General features: G+C 38.0%; 1 protein-coding gene across 1 annotated transcript in view; it reads left to right on the top strand.

Moving 5' to 3' along the window:
- The window catches only part of cerk (ceramide kinase), a 49,474-nt gene that overhangs the window by 13,203 nt on the left and 16,933 nt on the right, over positions 1-19,338 (top strand). Inside the window, exons 4-9 of the mRNA XM_063072579.1 lie at positions 3,645-3,770; positions 11,523-11,586; positions 11,976-12,121; positions 15,293-15,367; positions 17,159-17,311; positions 19,160-19,265. Coding sequence (XP_062928649.1) covers positions 3,645-3,770; positions 11,523-11,586; positions 11,976-12,121; positions 15,293-15,367; positions 17,159-17,311; positions 19,160-19,265 — 670 coding nt within the window. The remainder of the gene's footprint in view (positions 1-3,644; positions 3,771-11,522; positions 11,587-11,975; positions 12,122-15,292; positions 15,368-17,158; positions 17,312-19,159; positions 19,266-19,338) is intronic.

Below are 19,338 nucleotides of genomic sequence, written 5' to 3'. Positions count from 1 at the left end.
TTCTATTTCTGACACCTTCCTCCCCTTTCTGGATCTCTCTCTGTCTTCATCTCTGGAGATAGTAGCTACTGATATCTTCTATAAACCCACTGATTCTCACAGCTACCTGGACTATACCTCTTCCCACCCTGTCTCTTGTAAAAATGCCATCCTCTTCTCTCAATCCATTCATCTCTGTTGTATCTGCTCTTGGGAAAAGGATTACTCCAGAACTACAGACATGACCTCCTTCAAAGAAAGGGGTTTCCCTTCCTCCACCATCAATGTTGCTTTCGTCGCATCTCTTCCATAGCGCGCATCCTCCCCCATCCTCCTACTGCCACACCAGGGATAACGGTCCTCTTATCCTCACCTTCCACCCTACTAGCCTGTGTCCAGCACATAATTCTCCATAACGTCAGCCATCTCCAACAAGATCCCACCACTAAGTGCATCTTTCCATCTTTATTCCCCTCCCCAACCCCCACTTTCTGCATGGATCGCTCTCTACGCAGCTCCCTTGTCCACTCGTCCTTCCCTATTGATCTTCATCTCGGTGCTTATTTCTACAAGCAGAACAAGTACAACACCTGCCCTTACCCCTCCTCCCTCACTACCATTCAGGGCCTCAAATGGTCCTACTGGAGTGAGGTGACACTTTACCTGTGAGTCTATTGGGGTGATCTACTGTATCCGGTGCTTCTGGTGTGGCCTCCTATATATCAGTGAGACCCGACATACATTAAGAGACTGCTTTGCTGAGCATCTACGATCTGTCTGCCTGAAAAGGTGGGATCTCCTGGTGACTACCCATTTCAATTCTACTTCCCATTCCCATTCTGACATGTCAGTCCATGGCTTCCTCTGTTGCCAGGATGAGGCCACGTTCAGGTTGGGATAACGACACCTTATATTTATTCTGTCTGATGGCATGAACATCGATTTCTCGAACTTCTGGTAATTGCCTCTCCTCCACCATTCCTGTTTCCCTCCCTTGCCTTTGCTCGTTACTTGTCCATCACCTCTCTCTGGTGCTCCTCCTCCTTTTCCTTGCATGGTCTTCTATCCTCTCCTCTCAGATTCCTGCTTCTTCAGCCCTTTATTTCTTTTACCAATTAACTTTCCAGCTGTTTACTTGACTCCAACCCCTCACCTGGTTTCATGTATCACCAAACACTTTGTACTACTTCTACCCTTCATCCCCTCTTTCTTATTCTGACATTTTCCTATCCTTTCCAATTCTGATGAAGGGTTTCAGCTTAAAACATCAACTGTTTACCCTTTTCCATAGATGCTGACTGGCCTGCTGAGTTCCTCGAGCATTTTGTGCATGTTGCTTTAGATTTCCAGCATCTGCAGATACTGCACAGCAGGACTGGGTTTAGAAAAACAGCACATGGAGTCTAGGGGAGGCAGGCAAAGATGCCGTGATGCACGAGCCAAGAATGGAAAATGACACCGATAACTGATACAGTTTTTGAACTATTTATGTTGAGTGTGCCTCATCTGACAACTCAATCTGAGATAAATGACCTGGTCAGAGACTTGGGTTTGTCAAAGGCAAAAGCAGAATTTACTGGGTTTAACTCTGCAAGGATGGAATCTGCTGTCACTAGGCGTAAACGTTTCCGTGAAGGATTTTGATATTTGAGACAGATGTTTCCCAGAATAACTAATGCTAGGATTAAGGAAAACATTTTTTTTGTTGGTCAACAAATCAAACAAGCCATCACTGACAGGCAATTAGAAGAACTTCTAGAAGGGGATGAGAGAAAATCAGATGGAAGGCATTCAAGGATGTTATTGAAAATTTTCTTGGCAACTACACACAAGCTCCGTGCAGCTGGTTGACAGCATGCTTCAATCATACAAAATTATGAAAAACAGCATGTCATGAAAGATTCATTTCCTACATTCCCATTTAGATTTGTTCTCTGCAAATCTTGGTTCTGTCAGTGATGACCATGGTAAAAGGCTTCACCAGACCATTGTGTTCATGGAGAAAAGGTATCAGGGCAACTGGATTCCATCAATTCACATGTTAAAGTTGAATATAATTATGCACACCTAAATGACAAGTAATTTGCTAAGATCCATGAAGTTAGCTTGTGAATGTCAGATTAAATTCTGGCAGTCAGAGTGCTAATGTTCAAAGATATTGAGGAAGACATTTGCTAGGGTGGCTCCTTGCCTTTATGGAGTATTGATGAGATTTGTTTTTAATTTGGATTCCAATTCTCTTCAACTGCATTATTTCTCTCTTGCTAGCATGGTCTGATATTTGTACACAGCATTTGGTTTGTTAAAAATTGGTAGCTATGATAGCGTAGTGCTTAGCATGACACGATTACAGCTCATGGTATTCCAAAGTTCAATTCCAGCACTGTTCTGTGAGGAGTCTCTGACCGTCCTCCCCGTGGAGTGCATGGAATTTTCCTGGATGCTTGGGTTTCCTCCCACATTCCAAAGACCTACTGGGTAGGTTAATTGGTGATTCTAAATTGTCCCATGATTAGGTTGTTAGGGTTAATTGGGGTTGCTGGACGGTGTGGCTTGAAGGGCCTTTTCCATGCTGTATCGCGAAATAAATTCTCCAGATTCCATTCCAACCCACGATCCATAACTGTTTCAATGATATTTGCAACCACATCTTTGTCAGGGTTGAATTCGTGGCTGCCAGTGACTACTTTAATTGGATATATTTTTCCTTCTTCAAATTATTTAAAAGCAGAGTGTGTTTATAGAAAATATGTAGCTCTGTACTGTAGCATTTCACATATCCTTCCACATTCGTTGTGTTTGTTGGTCTTTTGCATCAGGCTGTACAGGTTATTTCATCCAATAGATGAATAGATTTCATTTCCACTGAGCATTTCCCACATTATTTCGTGCCTTCAAGTTTCCTGTCACGGTCTGTTTTCCTTTTTTCCTTACAAATTTGATCCATTCATCTAGAAGGGAGAGTGTGAGTAGACTCATGTTTTTGCACCTTCATAATGTTCATCAGGCATAATGAATCAGATAGCCACTAAATAGGCTCTTCAGATTAACATGAATTCAAAATAAAGACAAATTTCAATTTGTGTTAGCCTCATACGGTAGATGCCTTTTTTGTTTGCTGGCAACAAAACATTCAAAATCAATTGTATCTCTAATCTAAACAATGATAATAGCTTGTTTTGTTATAAAATGCCAAAATGTATTTACAGCCAAAACAACATAATTGCTGTCAGGAAATGAAAGCAAATGGCATCACATCAGCATTTTATTGATTTACTGTAGTCAAAGATGTTTGCAGAGCACCTCTCCAAATGGGTGACTTCCTGTATATGTTTCCTGTCTTTTACTTGATTCAACACATTGCTAAATGAATACTTTGCTTTTTGTTATGTTTGACTTGCTCAGTCTTTTCATCAGAAATATTGTTCACGATATATTAGGTTGACTGTCATGTTTTTGTTGCAATTTACTAATTTCTCTGTTACCCAGCAATAAATTATGTTAATACTAAAACAAAAATCTAAAGATTTGAGATCCTGACAAGAAATGCCAATAACCAATGCTTTCACTTTGATTTGACAAGTAAATTAAATTTCAAGTTATTGTAGCTTTTTTTATAGTTAACTAATGATTCCTAAAGTTGCACTTTGTTTTTCCTTTTGTAGCTATGAGACCAAAGAACTTAATTGTATTTATTAATCCTTTTGGAGGGAAGCGACTTGGAAAGCAAATCTATGATGAGAAGGTGTCTCCTCTGTTTCAATTGGCTTCCATTACTGCAGATGTGATTGGTAAGTTACTGTCTACATGTTGAGCATTTAAATACTAGTTTACGATGGTAAGTGGACAAACCAGGTTAATAATGAATTTCATCCTGAACCATCAGATATTATACAAATGCATACCAAAAAATTTCTTCATTCTACTGAACAATCTTCAAACTGAAACATTAATTGTACTTCTCTCCCCAGAGATGTGGCCTAACCTGAGTTTCTCTGGCATTTTCTAATTTTAAATTACCAGAATATGCAGGTTTTATTTTTTGAAACAGCTCTGCTTTTTCAAAGGAGCTTTATTTTGTGCATGATGCAGTTGAGAAGAAAAGTGGTGAGCTTGGCATTGGTGCAAGAGGATTTTAGTATGTCTTGCTTCAGTTATAAAGTGCCCTGATGAGGACTTCAGAAATATTGCGTGTGTGCCTAAACTCACCACGAAAGGAAGTATGAATGTATTAACCATAGAGGACATTAGCAAAAGCTTATCAGATTGATTCCTGGGGTAGCAGGTTTATGTGAGGAGATATTAATGAGACTGGATCTACAATATTCTCGAGTTTAGAATGAGGGGTGATCTTATTGAAATTTATATTTTAAAAAAATATATAAAATAAATTGAGGTAAATTTGGGACTAAAGTGTCCAGAAGCAGGGTTTAGAATGAGGAATCTCACAAAATTGAAAAGAAATTCCATCATATGGAGAATAATTAAGAATCTGGAGGGCATTGGAGTTACGTTCCCCCTAAATATTCAAGGCAGAAATCAATAGATTTTGTTTTAAGTTAAATCGAGGAAAATTGGATTAGTACAGTGTGATGCTGAAGGAAACTATCAGTCATGATCTTATTGAATGGTAGTGTAACACTGAGTGCTACTTGGTGGGCTCCTGCAAGCTTTTCATGGATATTCTTAATGCCTGATAATGGTGACTTAATATTTCTATAAGAATGAATTGAATCATTTGTGCATATTTTCTATGTATTCTCTTACTGCTCATTTGCAATGATTATAAAAGATCATCACTGCTAGAATAAGTGATTCTCATTGTGACTCCTAGTACTTGATACGCTTCTGACTTCCTACCTTGCCACGAAGTATTTTAGACAGCATGCGCTAGCAATGTGAAGAGAGTTTGATGGGGAGTGACTGGAATTGTAAGATTGCTGAAAATACTAGTTTGTGTCATTCCCATTTTGCTATGAGATAAATTATACATTGCGGAAGAAAACATGGTTTCCATTGTACAACAAGGCATAAAGCCAACAACTGTATCTAGTCTTATCCCTTTTGCATTAATAATAAATGTTGCCATTAGAAGGTTGTTTAAATTTACTGGACAAAAGTATATGAATATTTTTATTTTCCTTTTTCCAGCACTATATACTAATTTGCTTGATTGTGAGCATTATGAAGTAAAATCATTCCATGTCAGGAATTTTACCAGATATTCTAGACTTGTTTGTCTCTTCCACTCACAATACAGTGTGTGACTAATATAAAAAAAGTTCTTTTGTGATTAATGCTGCTTTGGAGCATTTTGAGGAAGTTGGACTGTTGTTTCAGGAGTGATAATTCTTGGGTTATGAGGGGAGTGGGAGTGAGCATGCACATATCTCTTATCTGACTTCATCCCCCAACCAGATAAATCCTAGACTGGAAGCTCTCATCTATCTTTTGTTCTGATTGAGGTGGGAATCACCTTTTGGATGTGTAAATGAGGAAACTGATACATACTGAGCAGGTAGCTTCTTTGGAAGTTTTTAATGAATTGAAACAAACATCTTTTTCTCCTCCCATCGAACCATTGTTATATTTAGTTTCTTTAATTATTTTGTGCAACTAACATGGTCAGTTTAATTGTACTAACAACTTTTCCATTGTCTGGCTGTGATGCCATTCTCTAGCTTGCGTTGACTTCTGTCATTTATCAACAGTTCTGGAATATTGATTTGATGTGGTAATAATTTCACATTTGAATTCTTTTTTTGATTCAAGATTGTTCAGCTAGAAGTTGCATTTGACATTTAGTTAGTGTTGCATTAGTGCAACCTAGTCTGTTGCAACACTCCCACCATAACTGGAAGGCAATTGGAGTCATTCCTGAAATTAGTATAAGTATTAATAGCAGGCCTGCACTGTGGAACAAATGAGACCTGCCAATATAAACAAAGTTTTGGCATTTGGTCACTTATTAATGATCTTTTAAATGATTGTGGAAAACTGCTAGTTATCACATCAATGCAGCAGAAGCTCTGGTCTTGGACTTAGTACAAGTTTTGCATGGAATTTGAACTTTAGCATTATGTCATTGTAAGTGTATAGAACGTCATGTTCATTTGGGATTAGCATAAGGTAATGCAATGGTTGGACAGAGCTTGTGTTGGTACAGTCATATCGAAGAATCCTAGGTGTACAATAAAATATCATGCACAAATTGGAGCCATCTTTTGTAGATAGCATTGGTGTGTCCAGATATTTCCTCTATCATATGCTGTCCACAAAGTGCTGCGGCACTTGCCTCCTGTAAGTTGGAAGCCTGTCTAGAACAAATGTTTCCCAGATCAAGCACCAAAGTATAGCTGCTACTGTCTGTGCCTATGGTATTAGGCTAGCAAGTCAGTGTTTAGTGCTATATAAGAGTTACTTAATCCATATGTGTACCCAGAGCAAAAGGAATCAGTTTGGTGTTGAAATGGTAATAACAACAGTTGGTGATCAAATACCGGCAAAATCCTCTGAGTTTGGCATTGAATATGAAGGAGCTACTGCTTTTAATGGTTAGGGCAGAGACTTAAGTGGTATCCTGATATGACTTTTGATTATCAACGGCAGTTTTGGAGGGCATGCATGGATTTGCAACTGGAATCACATAATTTGTCCTTCATTGAAACTAATATAGAAGTCTGGTGTCTTTTTGAAAAGCTTCACCGAAGGAATCATTGAATCTTGTACTCAAAATATTCTCAGTCTACTTGTGTGCCATGGTAGTACAAGTATCTGGCCAGCAAAATACTAGGTTTGATCTCCTGACTTGGGATGATAAGAAGTTCTTGGAGCCATGCTAGGGAGTGAGTAGGGAGATGGGTCTTTGGGGATATTTGGTGGTGACATGGTCCACCAATTCCAATTGTGCATGCATTCCATGTTGGTTTGCATTGTGGGGTATACTGTTTGGTTTGTGAGGAAGTCTTGAAGAGTGATGCACATTGTAAAGTTTGTTCTGTTACGATGTAAATTGATAAAATACTTTTTAATTTATAAAGCATAAAATATTTTAAAATCAATTGTGATAACTTTGTCTTGTAATTAGTACTGTATGACACCATGTGCCTGTGATGCTACTGCAAGTAAGTTTATCATTTTGTCTGTGCATATAGGTACGTACATATATGGAAATAAATTAAACTGATAGCAAAGTCTTGGACTTTGATTGATTTCAATGCGTTTGGGGTTTTTGATCTACCCCAGTATATCACAATGAATAACTTACTCTTCTAACCAGTGATCCAGGTCCAAGCAAAGCTGTGACAAAGCCAACTCCCTTCCTTACTGTAACATTATGTCCCACCTCTTAAGTTTCCACAAAAGTTAATCAATGGAATAAATGGGAACTATTCTGCCTTCATTGTCTTCTCTCTTGAATTAAGATCACATCAGCCTCAGTCAATAAATTACATCAGGCTTTTCTAACCTTTTGTTATTCTGTATCAGCATCCAAGATAATTCTGATCTGCAGTGAGCCCTTCCTGAAACCTGTTGGAAGTAACCCTTTGTTAGTAGATTTACCTTTTCCTGCTGCCTTTTCTGTTAATATTGTCTCTAACTTGTCAAGTACCCTGGAATTTTTAATTCCCTATCCTGTTTGCTTTATAACAACTACACCCTATCCTCGTTATATGCGTCTTCAGACTATGGGGATTCACAGTTATGCGAGGAACCTATTTCTACCATCGTCCTGTTATATGCGTCCAAAATTCACAGTTATGCGAGCAGCACTGCCTTCCTGCCAATACAAGTCAGGTGCACTAGCTTCACGGTCTCACTGTTGGGATGAGATGCACCGCTTTCCCGCCAATACAAGTCAGGTGCGCACGCTTCACAGTCTCCCACCACTCTCGCATTGGTTTTGGCAAGGTGTGGATGCGTGATCTTAAACTTTTGTTGGTTTTACCTATGGTGCAGTGATTTTGTGCTTGAAATGTTTAGTTATGGCTCCTAAGTGTCCGATGTCATGTCTTGGGCTGTCAGCCGAGCGGCAGAGAACCGATGTTTGAATTTCTCCTCCTTTCATGACATCTGCTCCCACCTTTTTGCTCCCTCTCCTTAGTACTTCTTGATACCTATGCCCCATGGATCAAAATCCTTTCTCTCATGAATTTCTGCTCCTCATTTTCATTTCTTTGATCCGTTTACCTATGTCAATCTTTGTGAGGCTCAAAAGTAATCTAGAGATCATTACCTTTGTGGTTGTGGATGTAAATTGACCCAGTTTCCTCTGGGTCCTCATTAAACCTGTTCTTTGGTCCTACCTACATCATCTATTTGTGCCATGGTAACCAGAAATTCCACTTGCGAACCATTTATCTGCAGCCCAGAGGAGATGTCCTACACTCCAGAACCAGAAATGCAACAAGCACAGTCTTCAAGACTTGGGCATCAGAGCATTTATCTGCCTGACTGTACTGCCCCTACCACTACCATATTCCTTTTTAATTCCCTTACTTAGTCATATACTGTAGTCAAAATAGCTATCTCTACCTGATGAAGGGTCTCAGTCCAAAACATCGACTGTTTATTCCCATTCATAGATGCTGCTTGACCTGTTGGGCTCCTCCAGCACATTATTTGTATTGCTGTAGATTTCCAGCATCTGTAATATCTCTTGTGTCATCTTTACTATTATGTGATGATTGCCTTATACTTGTTAAATTGGATAAAAAGCTGAGGCTCCTGCATCACCATATCCATGAGTCCCAAATCAGTTGGACTTATTGTCTCACTGTTCTCTCTCTTTGCCAAATTCAAGTGAGTATTGTGAGCTTTGTAACTGCCTGGGGATCCATCATAGGATCTGTATCTCTGACTCCAGCTCAGTAACTCTGAATGAAAGCTCCTGCGGATGAGGTTATTTACTGAGGATGTGGTCTCTGAGGATCTCTTTGTTGTTCACCAACTCTGCTTTCCATATCAATACTTGTTTTCATATGTTCAAGTCCACTTGTTTAACATTGATATTAATTTGTTTTATTAATTTTTAAATGAATCCATTTCTAGTTAGCTATTTATTTTACTCATCTGCCTTTTAGAATTTTTTTTACATGTTTAAAAATGCTGGATTACACAAAACCCAGACAAATTTAAAACGTACAGCCCATCTTCTACAGAGGAGAAGATGGCGACGTGACGCAGCTTGCGCGGCCACTCCGGTGAATGATATCTGTAATCTGTCAAGTAGGGTGCCATGCACAATTCTGATTTGATGGAGACAGACATGAGAGAACAGAGGAACAGCTGGAGAAACTTCTGAAATGCCTCTTTCGCTGCCGCTGTTACTGTGTGATCCTGAATCTCCGGAGGGGTAGGCCCCGAATCCTCAGCTTTGCTTGTTGCTCGGCGGCCGGGGCAGGGTCGAAATGCTCGGCAGAGATGGTGCTTGGTGTTGAAGGGCTGGTCGGAGCTCGAAGTTTTTGAATGGACTCAGAGTCGGCTGTGGTTGGGTGCTTCCAATGCATCAACAGTTGTTGGTGCCTGGAGGTTTATGGCAGAGAGAGTTTCTCCCTTCTGCCGCCTGCTATCGGGGACTATCGGGAGTCGATTGGAACTTTGAGACTTTTTTTTACCATTCCCATGGTCTGCTCTTTATCAAGTTATGGTATTGCTTTGCACTGCTGTAACTATATATAATTATGTTGTGTTGTCTTGTCAGTGTTAGTCTTTGGTTTGTCCTTTTTTTTGTGATATCACTCTGGAGGAACATTGTTTTTATTTCTTAATGTATGCATGCATTTCTAAATGACAATAAACGAGGACTGAGTGTCCTCATAATTAACCTAAAAAACAATTAGGTTTGCAAGTTCACAAAATTTGAAGGAAACCATGACCTACTCTTTGTTAATCTTAAATTAGGCTAGTAAAATGACAGCTTTTGCTTACTGGTATATTTTAACCTTTTTTTTCATTAATCATCAGGGATTTGATTTTGGAAGCAGGCCTATTATGCTTGTGTAAATGTGCATGTCCTATATACAAATTTTTATATAGTATATCATATAAGTAATAACATTTATTGCAGCAACTAGTAGTTAGATAATATAATCCAGTTAGTTTATTATCCATCTATTCATTATTCATCTTTCAATATATATTAATAAACATTATTTGTTTTTTTTAAACCAGCTATAGAGCTACTGAATTGACTTTTTGCTGGGTTAGAACAGGACAAAATAGTATCTTTGCCCCACTGTGCTGAATGTTTGCTTGAGTAGAGTAAATTGCATCAGGGAATGATGGAATAGCAATCAGTTTGTTAAGTGTGATTTAGTTTGATTATACTGATATCTAGATTAGAATTGCTGTGCAGATTGTTCATTTACTATAATACATCCAAACACTAATGTATAAACTCCTCATGTTGTAAAACAAAAGATATGTTCAGGACCTGCACTGCTGCACCGGAAATCTGGTGCAACCCTCTATCTGCTCCACCTTGCATGCTGTTGTGTTCTGGGAATCTGGGTGTGAAGGCTAGAATAGTAACTCAATGTAGTGAAGCTGCCTCTGTGGACTAGTGTTAAGCAGGCTAGGGTAGCAGGTGCAGCAACTGAGCACTGCGATAAGATACTATAATGTCTCGAGTGGTGCAATGAGCCAGCAATTAGTGCTGCAATCTGGGGTTTTAGGTGGATTTTGCGCCTGATTTTCTGCCTGATTTTCTCCCTGATTTTCCTCACGTTCTCCACCGTCATCTCACATCCCTCAGTGATAATGGTTGCTAAGTTAATTTTGTACTAAAAATTGCTCTTGATATGTGTAGATGGCAGGGACATCAAGGGAGTTCATTGGCACGTGAGTGTGCTTAGGGCCAGGAAATAAGTAGAGGAATAGGACTCAGGGAAAACTAACAGCATAATCTTGTTGGGCTGAATGGCCTCTTGTACTATTGGAAGTAAAACATAACAATATGAGTAATGTGACCTCTTTTAGTGCAATTAATTAGTGTTCTAATTCCTGGGAACACACCTTGAGTGCTGGTGAGATCCCAGGTCCAATATCAGGTGTGTCTTTGACCAATCACTTGAAAAGAGTGAATGATCAGAAACAACTGATATTGTACCACAACCCTCATTAATATTGAGCTGGCTAGCTCCATTTGACAACCACAAATTGAGCTTGTCAGTGAAGTGGAATGGAAGATTTGGCTGCTGTTTTAAAACAAAAAGGAACCCTGGTGAAACCAAACCAGGTAGAATAGTCCAGGTATTGTGTGGAGCCATGTTTACCAGAATGCAAGGTTGCTGTCATCATTTAAGACTAACATTCTTTCAAGGGCATTGCTATAATTCTCAATGCGCTACCCTCGTACAAACTTTCTTCACTTCTATGGTCAGTTCAGAGCTTTGGTGGAATGTGTTTGAATTATGGGCCTTTGTTGTTCCTTTGAAACTTATTGGTGGAACAGCTTGTGCTGGAAAAACTTGAACAAAAATTTTCAGTTTATTGTGAATGTAGTTTTAAAACTTTTGAGCAATTTTTCTTATTGTTTCCAGTTACTGAATGTGCTAACCATGCCAGAGACTATCTGTTGGAAGCTGATCTAGAGAAATATGATGGGTGAGTGTTCACTTACAAATGACTGAACCACCATTTTAGAAAAAAAGATGTAATCCAAGGCCTTTCAAAATAATGTGTTTTAGCTAGCAAGCTCAAAATAACAACCATAAATAGTCTTGTGTATCTTGTATTTTGTTTTACTCTGCATCACTCAGTTCTAATGCAAGCACCAGATTAGTTTTTTCTCTCATTCCTTTCTACTCTCTCAATTTTTTTTCTGTCCACTATTTCACTGTTAAAATAACCAGTGGTGATCTTGGCTTAATTTGATAATGAGTAGTTTAGTAAGGCTAATGTGTTCCTGGAAAAACTCAAGTGCATTTGAAATATATTGGGCATATTAATCAAATTTTGACCTGAGTATTCTTTGACTTTTGTCTTTTTGCCAGGATTGTTTCTGTCGGTGGAGATGGTATGTTCAGTGAGGTAATGCATGGTGTGATTGGTCGGACACAGAAGAATGCATGCATTAATCAAAATCATCCCAATGCTGAACTAGTTCCATGCGATTTGAGGATTGGAATTATCCCAGCAGGTGAGAAGTATTTCTTATATAAAAAAAACAGCACAAAAGGTCAACATTTCCTTTAAAAACACAATGTAGAATATATAACATCTATAAATTTGTGCTTTTATCTTCCATATATTATTGTACAATTCAATCATAATCTAGGAAACAAGGGACAATGTACCACATGAATCTTCCCTTTCTGCATTCTTAAAGGAGGGCAGAGAACTTGAGAGAAGGAAGTGTTTAATGAGTGAATTGCAGAGTTTAAAGTTATGGCTGTTCAAGGTGGATCATAAGAAATGTTAAAGGGAAGATTTCCCAGTTTAGTGCAGAGCTGGTTGAGCCAAAAAGAGTGAAACTTTTTAAATTTCTTAAACGCTGTTGCTTTTTCAAGAGTCGATGTCAATGATTGAACGAGACAATCTGAATTAGGATGTAGTTGAAAAAGGTTTCAGTGACATCTGCTGAAAGAGGAAACTGTTAATGATTGAGCAGGAGGACATTTTAATGTTTTCCTCCACACTCAGGCTGCTATTTGATTTCTAATAGGAGTCCCATCTTATTTGGTTTCCCTCTGTTTACACCAGCCATGATGCTGTTCGCATTCAAATTTCCCTCCACAGCTCAATCAAATCCCAGCACTCGCTTCTTTGCTCAACAGGAAAAGCCCACCTTCAAAATTACAGTGCGTCCATCATTCTAGTAAACCCTTTCTGCACCTCTTTAGGCTCTTCACAACCTCCTTAATGTAAGATACCAGTTTCAGATGTAGTATTGCAGTGGTAGTTTAACTAGGTTCAACATTTTTTCCTTGATTTTATAGGCTGTACCTCTGAATCTCAGAATACCATATGCTGCACTTGCTGTACCGTGCTTAGAAAATTCTCTGCACTTATACTTTGGCAGGATGAATGAAAGCAGGATCGTTAGGTCCTGGAAGTATTTAACGGTTCTAAATTTAATCTAATACATGTTCATTCTACCAGCCTGTCAGTGAATGATATTGTGTTCCTCGCTGCCTTCTGCATGTCATCTGCAAACTTGTAATTGCTGCCCTTTGCATTCTGTATGGGAGTGATGCAAAACCTCTGATCCCAGCACTGGCTTCTGTGGAACAGCATTTCATTGCCATCTCCTGTTTAAAAACAGCTGTTTGTCATAACTCTGCTTTCTGCTAATTTCTGATCAATGCTGCTCTCGATCCTTGAATACCACAACCCTCATTTTTTTCTAGTAAGCCTTGTATGTTATACTTTATCAAAGATTTTCTAAAAATTATGTGCATGGCAATGACCACATTCCTCTAATCACCTTAACAGTTATGCTAGCTGAATATTCAGTTATGGTAGTCAAACATGGATTTGTCATTTTTAAAAACTCAATTCTGGCTCTTATTTGCTTAAACTTCAAGTGCTTATTTATTTGTTCCCTGATTGTTCCTCCTCACATCTTAGCTTAAACAGGTCTAGGGATTTTGTTACCCATTTTCTGAACATGGTTGCCATTTTTCATCTCGTTGGTAAGTTTCATGGGAAAGATAATTATGGTAAGCTTGTGTTCATCTTCCTCAGCAACCTTACTTAAAACAATGCCAATCAGTGCTGTTCCTGTTCAAAAAATTTTCACCACATCTGGTCCATTATCACTATCACTTCTGAGATTTTTGGCAGCATCCTCTGCCATTAGAACTCATTTAATATTCTAGTTATGCCTCTGCCTCTGTGCATAGATCACATTTTTTAATTGGCCTCGAGCTTTTACTTACTGTCCACTTGTATTTACTTGCCTATTAAGGATGATTTTTGGCTCTTGTTTATGTTAGTTTTAGTTCTCATTCACTTTCTGCTAGCCCCAGATGTTCTTTGATTTGGACTCTCAGCTTTCAGTATTGAGTCTGGATCTCAAAGGAGTTATTCGCCTTTTAAATAAATACAGACTGACAGCAATCAAATCTTGCCCACTCAGGTCTGGCTTTGATTTTGTTATCCATTAACCTTGGGTACTGTGTAAAAGTTTTAGACAAATGAGTTTATAGTTAGGGTGCCTAAGACTTTTGTACAGTACTGTATTTGTCAATGTGGCGCAGAGAGCGAGTTTGTAAATCTAGCAGAAGCAAAGGATGTTGAGAATGATGAAGATGGAGTGCCACGGGAGAGTTGTGGGACAGGTGGCAGAGAAGGTGTGCCAGGGGTGGGGTGTGGCCCAGATGCAGACACACCCAGCCGTGAGACATCAAGCAGTGTTATTTGATTCTAAGTAATTGGTTCATTGGTTATTAGAATGTCATTGTAATACTTCCCTCTCCTTCCCCTTTTCCCAAACATAATTCTGCTCTCCCTGCCCTGTCCCACTCATCCAGAATAGAGACCCACATCAGAATCAGGTTTATCTTCACTCAGATATGTCATTAAATTTGTTTATTTTTACAGTAACAGTACTGTGCAGATCATATCTCTCTAAGACTTTTGCACAGTAATATAAATCTAGCCACTGTTTGAAGCATTTCATCTTTAAAGTTGTCTACTTCATATTTATTTATTGTTAATTTGGTTCCACTTTATGCTGGTCACATCCCTTTGAACTTAGCCCTTCAGTTATGTTATTCTGCTATTTTCTGCTTTCTAGTCTCTACTATTCATCTAAACATTTTGATCTGATGGTTACTATTTTCCAAATATTCTTCCACTGACACTTTTCTTTTGAGATACAGTGTGGACCTTCGAGCTGAGCTGCCCAGCAACCCCTCAATTTAATCCTAGTCTAATCACTGGACAATTTACAATGACCAATTAACTTACCAACAAGTGCATTTTGGACTGGGGGTGGAAACTGGAGCATGCAGAGGAAACCCATGCGGTCTCGGGGAGAATGTACAAACACCTTACAGACAGTGATGAGAAATGAACCCAGGTTGCCGGTACTATAAAGCATTATGCTAACCACTATCCTACCTTGGTCCATTTGACCCACCTCCTTTCCAAGAATCAGATCTGACATTAATTTCTTCCTCGTTGGTTTGAATAATGCCAATCAAGGAAGTTGTTTTGATGTAATTACTTCGCCACCTTAATTTAAGTTAGAGCAACATCATCTCACTTTGACAAAAATCCTGAGTTTTAAAACTTCTGTTATTATAATCATGACAGCAAAATAAAAGAAATGGAAAATTAAACTAAGACGTGTTGTCTATTCCAGGTTCTACAGACTGCATCTGCTATGCAACAGTTGGAACAAATGATCCAGTAACTTCTGCCTTACACATCATTGTAGGTTGGTATCTTGATGTTAGATGTAATCTGAAATGCAAATAGCCAGAAAATACAGATCAGCTTTTTAAAAAGTTTTATGAAAGGTCCATTTTCCTGAAAATAACTTTAAATTACTGGGCTTACCTTGACAAATGAATGCTATATATTTTGGATTTAAAATGTATCTGGACAAGTCCTTGAATAAGCAAGTCATAGATGGATATTGAATTGATTTAGGCAAGTGGGATTAATATAGATGATCGGCATAGAAATAGTGTGCGAAAGGGTACTTGCCAACATGTTAAAGTCAATGATTGGAAAAAGTGCCATACCTGGGTAAATCTTTGAAGAAATTTCCACCAGTTTGATGATATTTAATTTGTGGTACTACTTCTCCAACCTCCCCACTAAATACCAGTCCATATCACAAGCTTGCCTGCAAATACCATTTATTTTTGCTTTTCAGAAAGCAGACTTGTTCAAATGTCTTAATCAAATATTCACATAAGCAACATTCGTCGGTAGTTAACAATATATTGTGGCAGTACTCACCTCCTAGAGAGGAAGTCAGTTAATGTTAGCCTATCATTCCCATCAAGCACTTTATATTTTTCTCTGAAGTCTTGTTATTTTCTTTTTTCTATTTTCTTGCATTACTGAATTCACAAGGTTCCTTTCCTTGAATTAATTTTATTTTCCCTGTTCTATTTTTATTTTAATGTTGTCCTCTACTGTGAACATATATTTTCATGTTATATCTAATTACTATAGTATGAATGACATTTGTCTTTAGTTGAATGTCGTACTATATTATCACTCAGATTCCCATTTGCATCTTTGGCTGTTGGGTCAGCATTTTCCTTTCATGCTTTCTATTTGTAATTTTTCTTGTATGTTTTTGTTGGTTATATAGTTTTAACAATGTGTTAGATTTTCAGTTCTGTCACATTTTATTGAGGCTTTTTGTTTTACCAAGAAGATTTTCCTTTCATGTTTGGTTTTGTACTGTATTTTATGTAGATTTGCCAATTAATAATGTATTGTGAACAAGTTATTTTCCATCCCCTTGAATGTCACTGTTTTAAATGCAAGGCTTTAATTAACATTGCTCCTTTTGCTTGACATTATATTCATATTAAAACTAGTTGCAAAATGTTCTGTTCCTTCCAGATTATTTTCTAATTTTCATTCACTACTAATCTCTAAATTTTGAGTGTCCTATCTTGTTGATTTTAATACATTTTGTGCTTAAAAAATTCAAAAATGTACTCTAAAATGTATTGATTTAACTGCTTCAGCTGCCAGTGTATGAAACTATAGCATAGGTTGAAGACATTGAGATTGCAGAAAATTTGAAGGAAATGATGCATCCCACTGCCACTACATTACCATCAGGTAGTTGAAAGATGGCTCCTCCCAAACATTAGCATCCTCTCACTTCTCCTTAATGTATTCCCATGATCTGATCACCTTTTCATCAATAGCATAGCTTTCTTGTGAAAATCCTTTATATTGGCATATGTAGATCTGAATAACAGCCAGCTTGCAGTTAAACTTCTAAAAGTGCCTATCACATTTTCTTTAGAATAATCTCATTCCTACAGTAGTAAAAATATTTCAGCTTATCCCCACTTTTAATTTGTTCTTAATATTTCTAATCTTTTAACGGATTGTTCAATTGTCAGATTTAGTGCAATGTGGAACCACATTAAAGACAAATACAGCCAAATTTAACAACATAATGTTTGTTCTTTCTGGAGTTGAAAGGTTTCTTTGAGATAATTCTTGTACTTTGTTATTGTTTTCCCCACAGGTGATTCACAACCCATTGATGTCAGTTCAGTACATCATAAAAATATGTTTTTGAAATACTCAGTATCTCTATTAGGATATGGATTTTATGGTGATACAGTATCAGACAGTGAAAAGAATCGTTGGATGGGTCCATCAAGATACGATTTTTCTGGTAATTACATTTGATATGACATTTTTTTTTCTTGCTCTAGATGCCAGTTTGTGTTAGTTGTAACATTGTGCACCTCTGAAAGAACTGTCATGATTGTATCATTTCTGTTTCCTTCAGTTCTACTTGTGACTAAAAGTGGCTTTTGTGCAGTTTTCTGCTCTAAAACATCATCTACTTCCTGTTTAGTATATTTATTGCTTGTTGATGTCGAGGATATATTCTCAGTCATTACCTAAATAAACTTGTTGCTGAAGATATCGGTTCTTTTGTAACCTCTGGAGTCAACTATCAGTAAGTTCTCCACTCTGCCCACTTTTACATCCTAAAAGCGGGTGTCCGTCCAAAACTTCAGTGTATATACCTTTTCATGAAATCCTATTAATCTGTGCTTGCTAACTTGCATTAGTCTGAGTGTGGAAAATTGCTATTTTACAGATTCTCACTCCTGTTTCCATATTGCTTCATGGTCTTGCCCTTCTTTATTTTTGTAACTTACTCCATCTCTTAATCTTTACCTGAACTGTCCACTTTTCCATCCCTTCCATTTTGCACTATGCTGATACTGTTATCAGCTGTCCCTTCTCTGAATTTCCTCTTTTTTTTCCCTCCTTGTTTAACTCTCAATTTCTGTTTCATATTTCACCAAACTTCAGAACAGTTTTTCAGCTCTTTTGGTTTGTTATCTATTTTCCCTTCTAATTTGGGTTATTTTGCTGTGTTAAATGCAATAACAATTTTTTGCCAGTGGAAAAGCCTATGACAAGGAAGGAAAATGGAATTTAGATGCATGATTGTATATTATTTCCAGTACACAACAGGAAAGATGAATGAAATAAAGGTTAATTTATTATCAAAGTATACAACTCTGAAATTCTTTTTCTCCGGGTAGCCATGAAACCAAGGAAGAAAAGAAAGGCAGCATGATCATCAATTCCCAAATCCCATCTTCCTGAAGGAAAAAAACAAAGAAAATGAAACAGGTTTATCAACCCCCAAATTCCCCTCCTGCGCAAAAAAAAAACAAGAAAGATCGGGTTAAAAAAAAAAGCACAATATTTAAAAAAAAACTTAAGACTGAATATAAAGTCTAGTGCAAGTCCACATCCAAAGTGCAGAAAACCTGGGCAATGCTCTCCAGTTACAGTGGCAGACTGTCTCCTCTCTGGTAGCAGATTGATCAGAACACAGGTAGCCAGTGCTCACCCTCTGAACCCGCCTCAATGCCTCAGCTTCCCTTTTTGCTTTAATCAGCGCTCAGTGGAAGCTTTAATTGGCGAAATGGAGTCAAACATTGGCTGGCACCCCATCCCACAGCCTGCCCACCTAGAGGGTCGTGCATGCTGCCTCTCCTGGAATCCTCTCAGAGACTACAGAGCACTGGAAGACCCAAACAATCTCTAAACAACAAATCACAGGTTCCAATAGTTCCCGAATCATATCCAAGGCGAAAAACAAATATAAAAGGCAAAAGAAGTGAAATGTATGGCTTATGAATTTTACTTCGGCTCCAAAAAGCACAAGATAAAGAAAGCAATAATGATTTTGTTTTAAATGAGATATGTAAATATGAGCCTACATTAATTGTATGTCCATAAAGTAACACTAGTTACAGAACCATCTGTACATAAGGTGACTGACAGAAAATTATAAAGTAGTGGCAGTTGAGGATGTGGAGGGGGGATTAGTGGTTGGAGGTTTTGATTAGTCTTATTGCTGGGGGAAAGTAACTATTTCTGAAGTCTGGTGGTCCTGGTGTGAATGCTCTGTATTCATTCACATCAATTTGTGATTTAAAATCTACAGTCCCAAAACCCAAGTTATCACAGTTTAACTTATTTTTCCATGTAGGTTTTAAGGCTTTTCTAACTCACCAGTGCTATGAAGGAGTAATTTCTTATTTACCAGCAACTGAAACGCTTGGTAGTCCAAGAGATCAGAGACCATGTGCAGCTGGGTGAGTAGTCTTACCTTGTTCTCCCTGCCAAACTTTTTTCCCGACTAATAAACATGTATCTTGCCCATTTTTT

Source organism: Mobula hypostoma, chromosome 20 (assembly GCF_963921235.1).
Source record: "Mobula hypostoma chromosome 20, sMobHyp1.1, whole genome shotgun sequence".
Classification (NCBI taxonomy): Eukaryota; Metazoa; Chordata; class Chondrichthyes; order Myliobatiformes; family Myliobatidae; genus Mobula; species Mobula hypostoma.
Note: the sequence above shows the minus strand (reverse complement) of the source record. Positions and strands in the feature narration are given on the sequence as shown.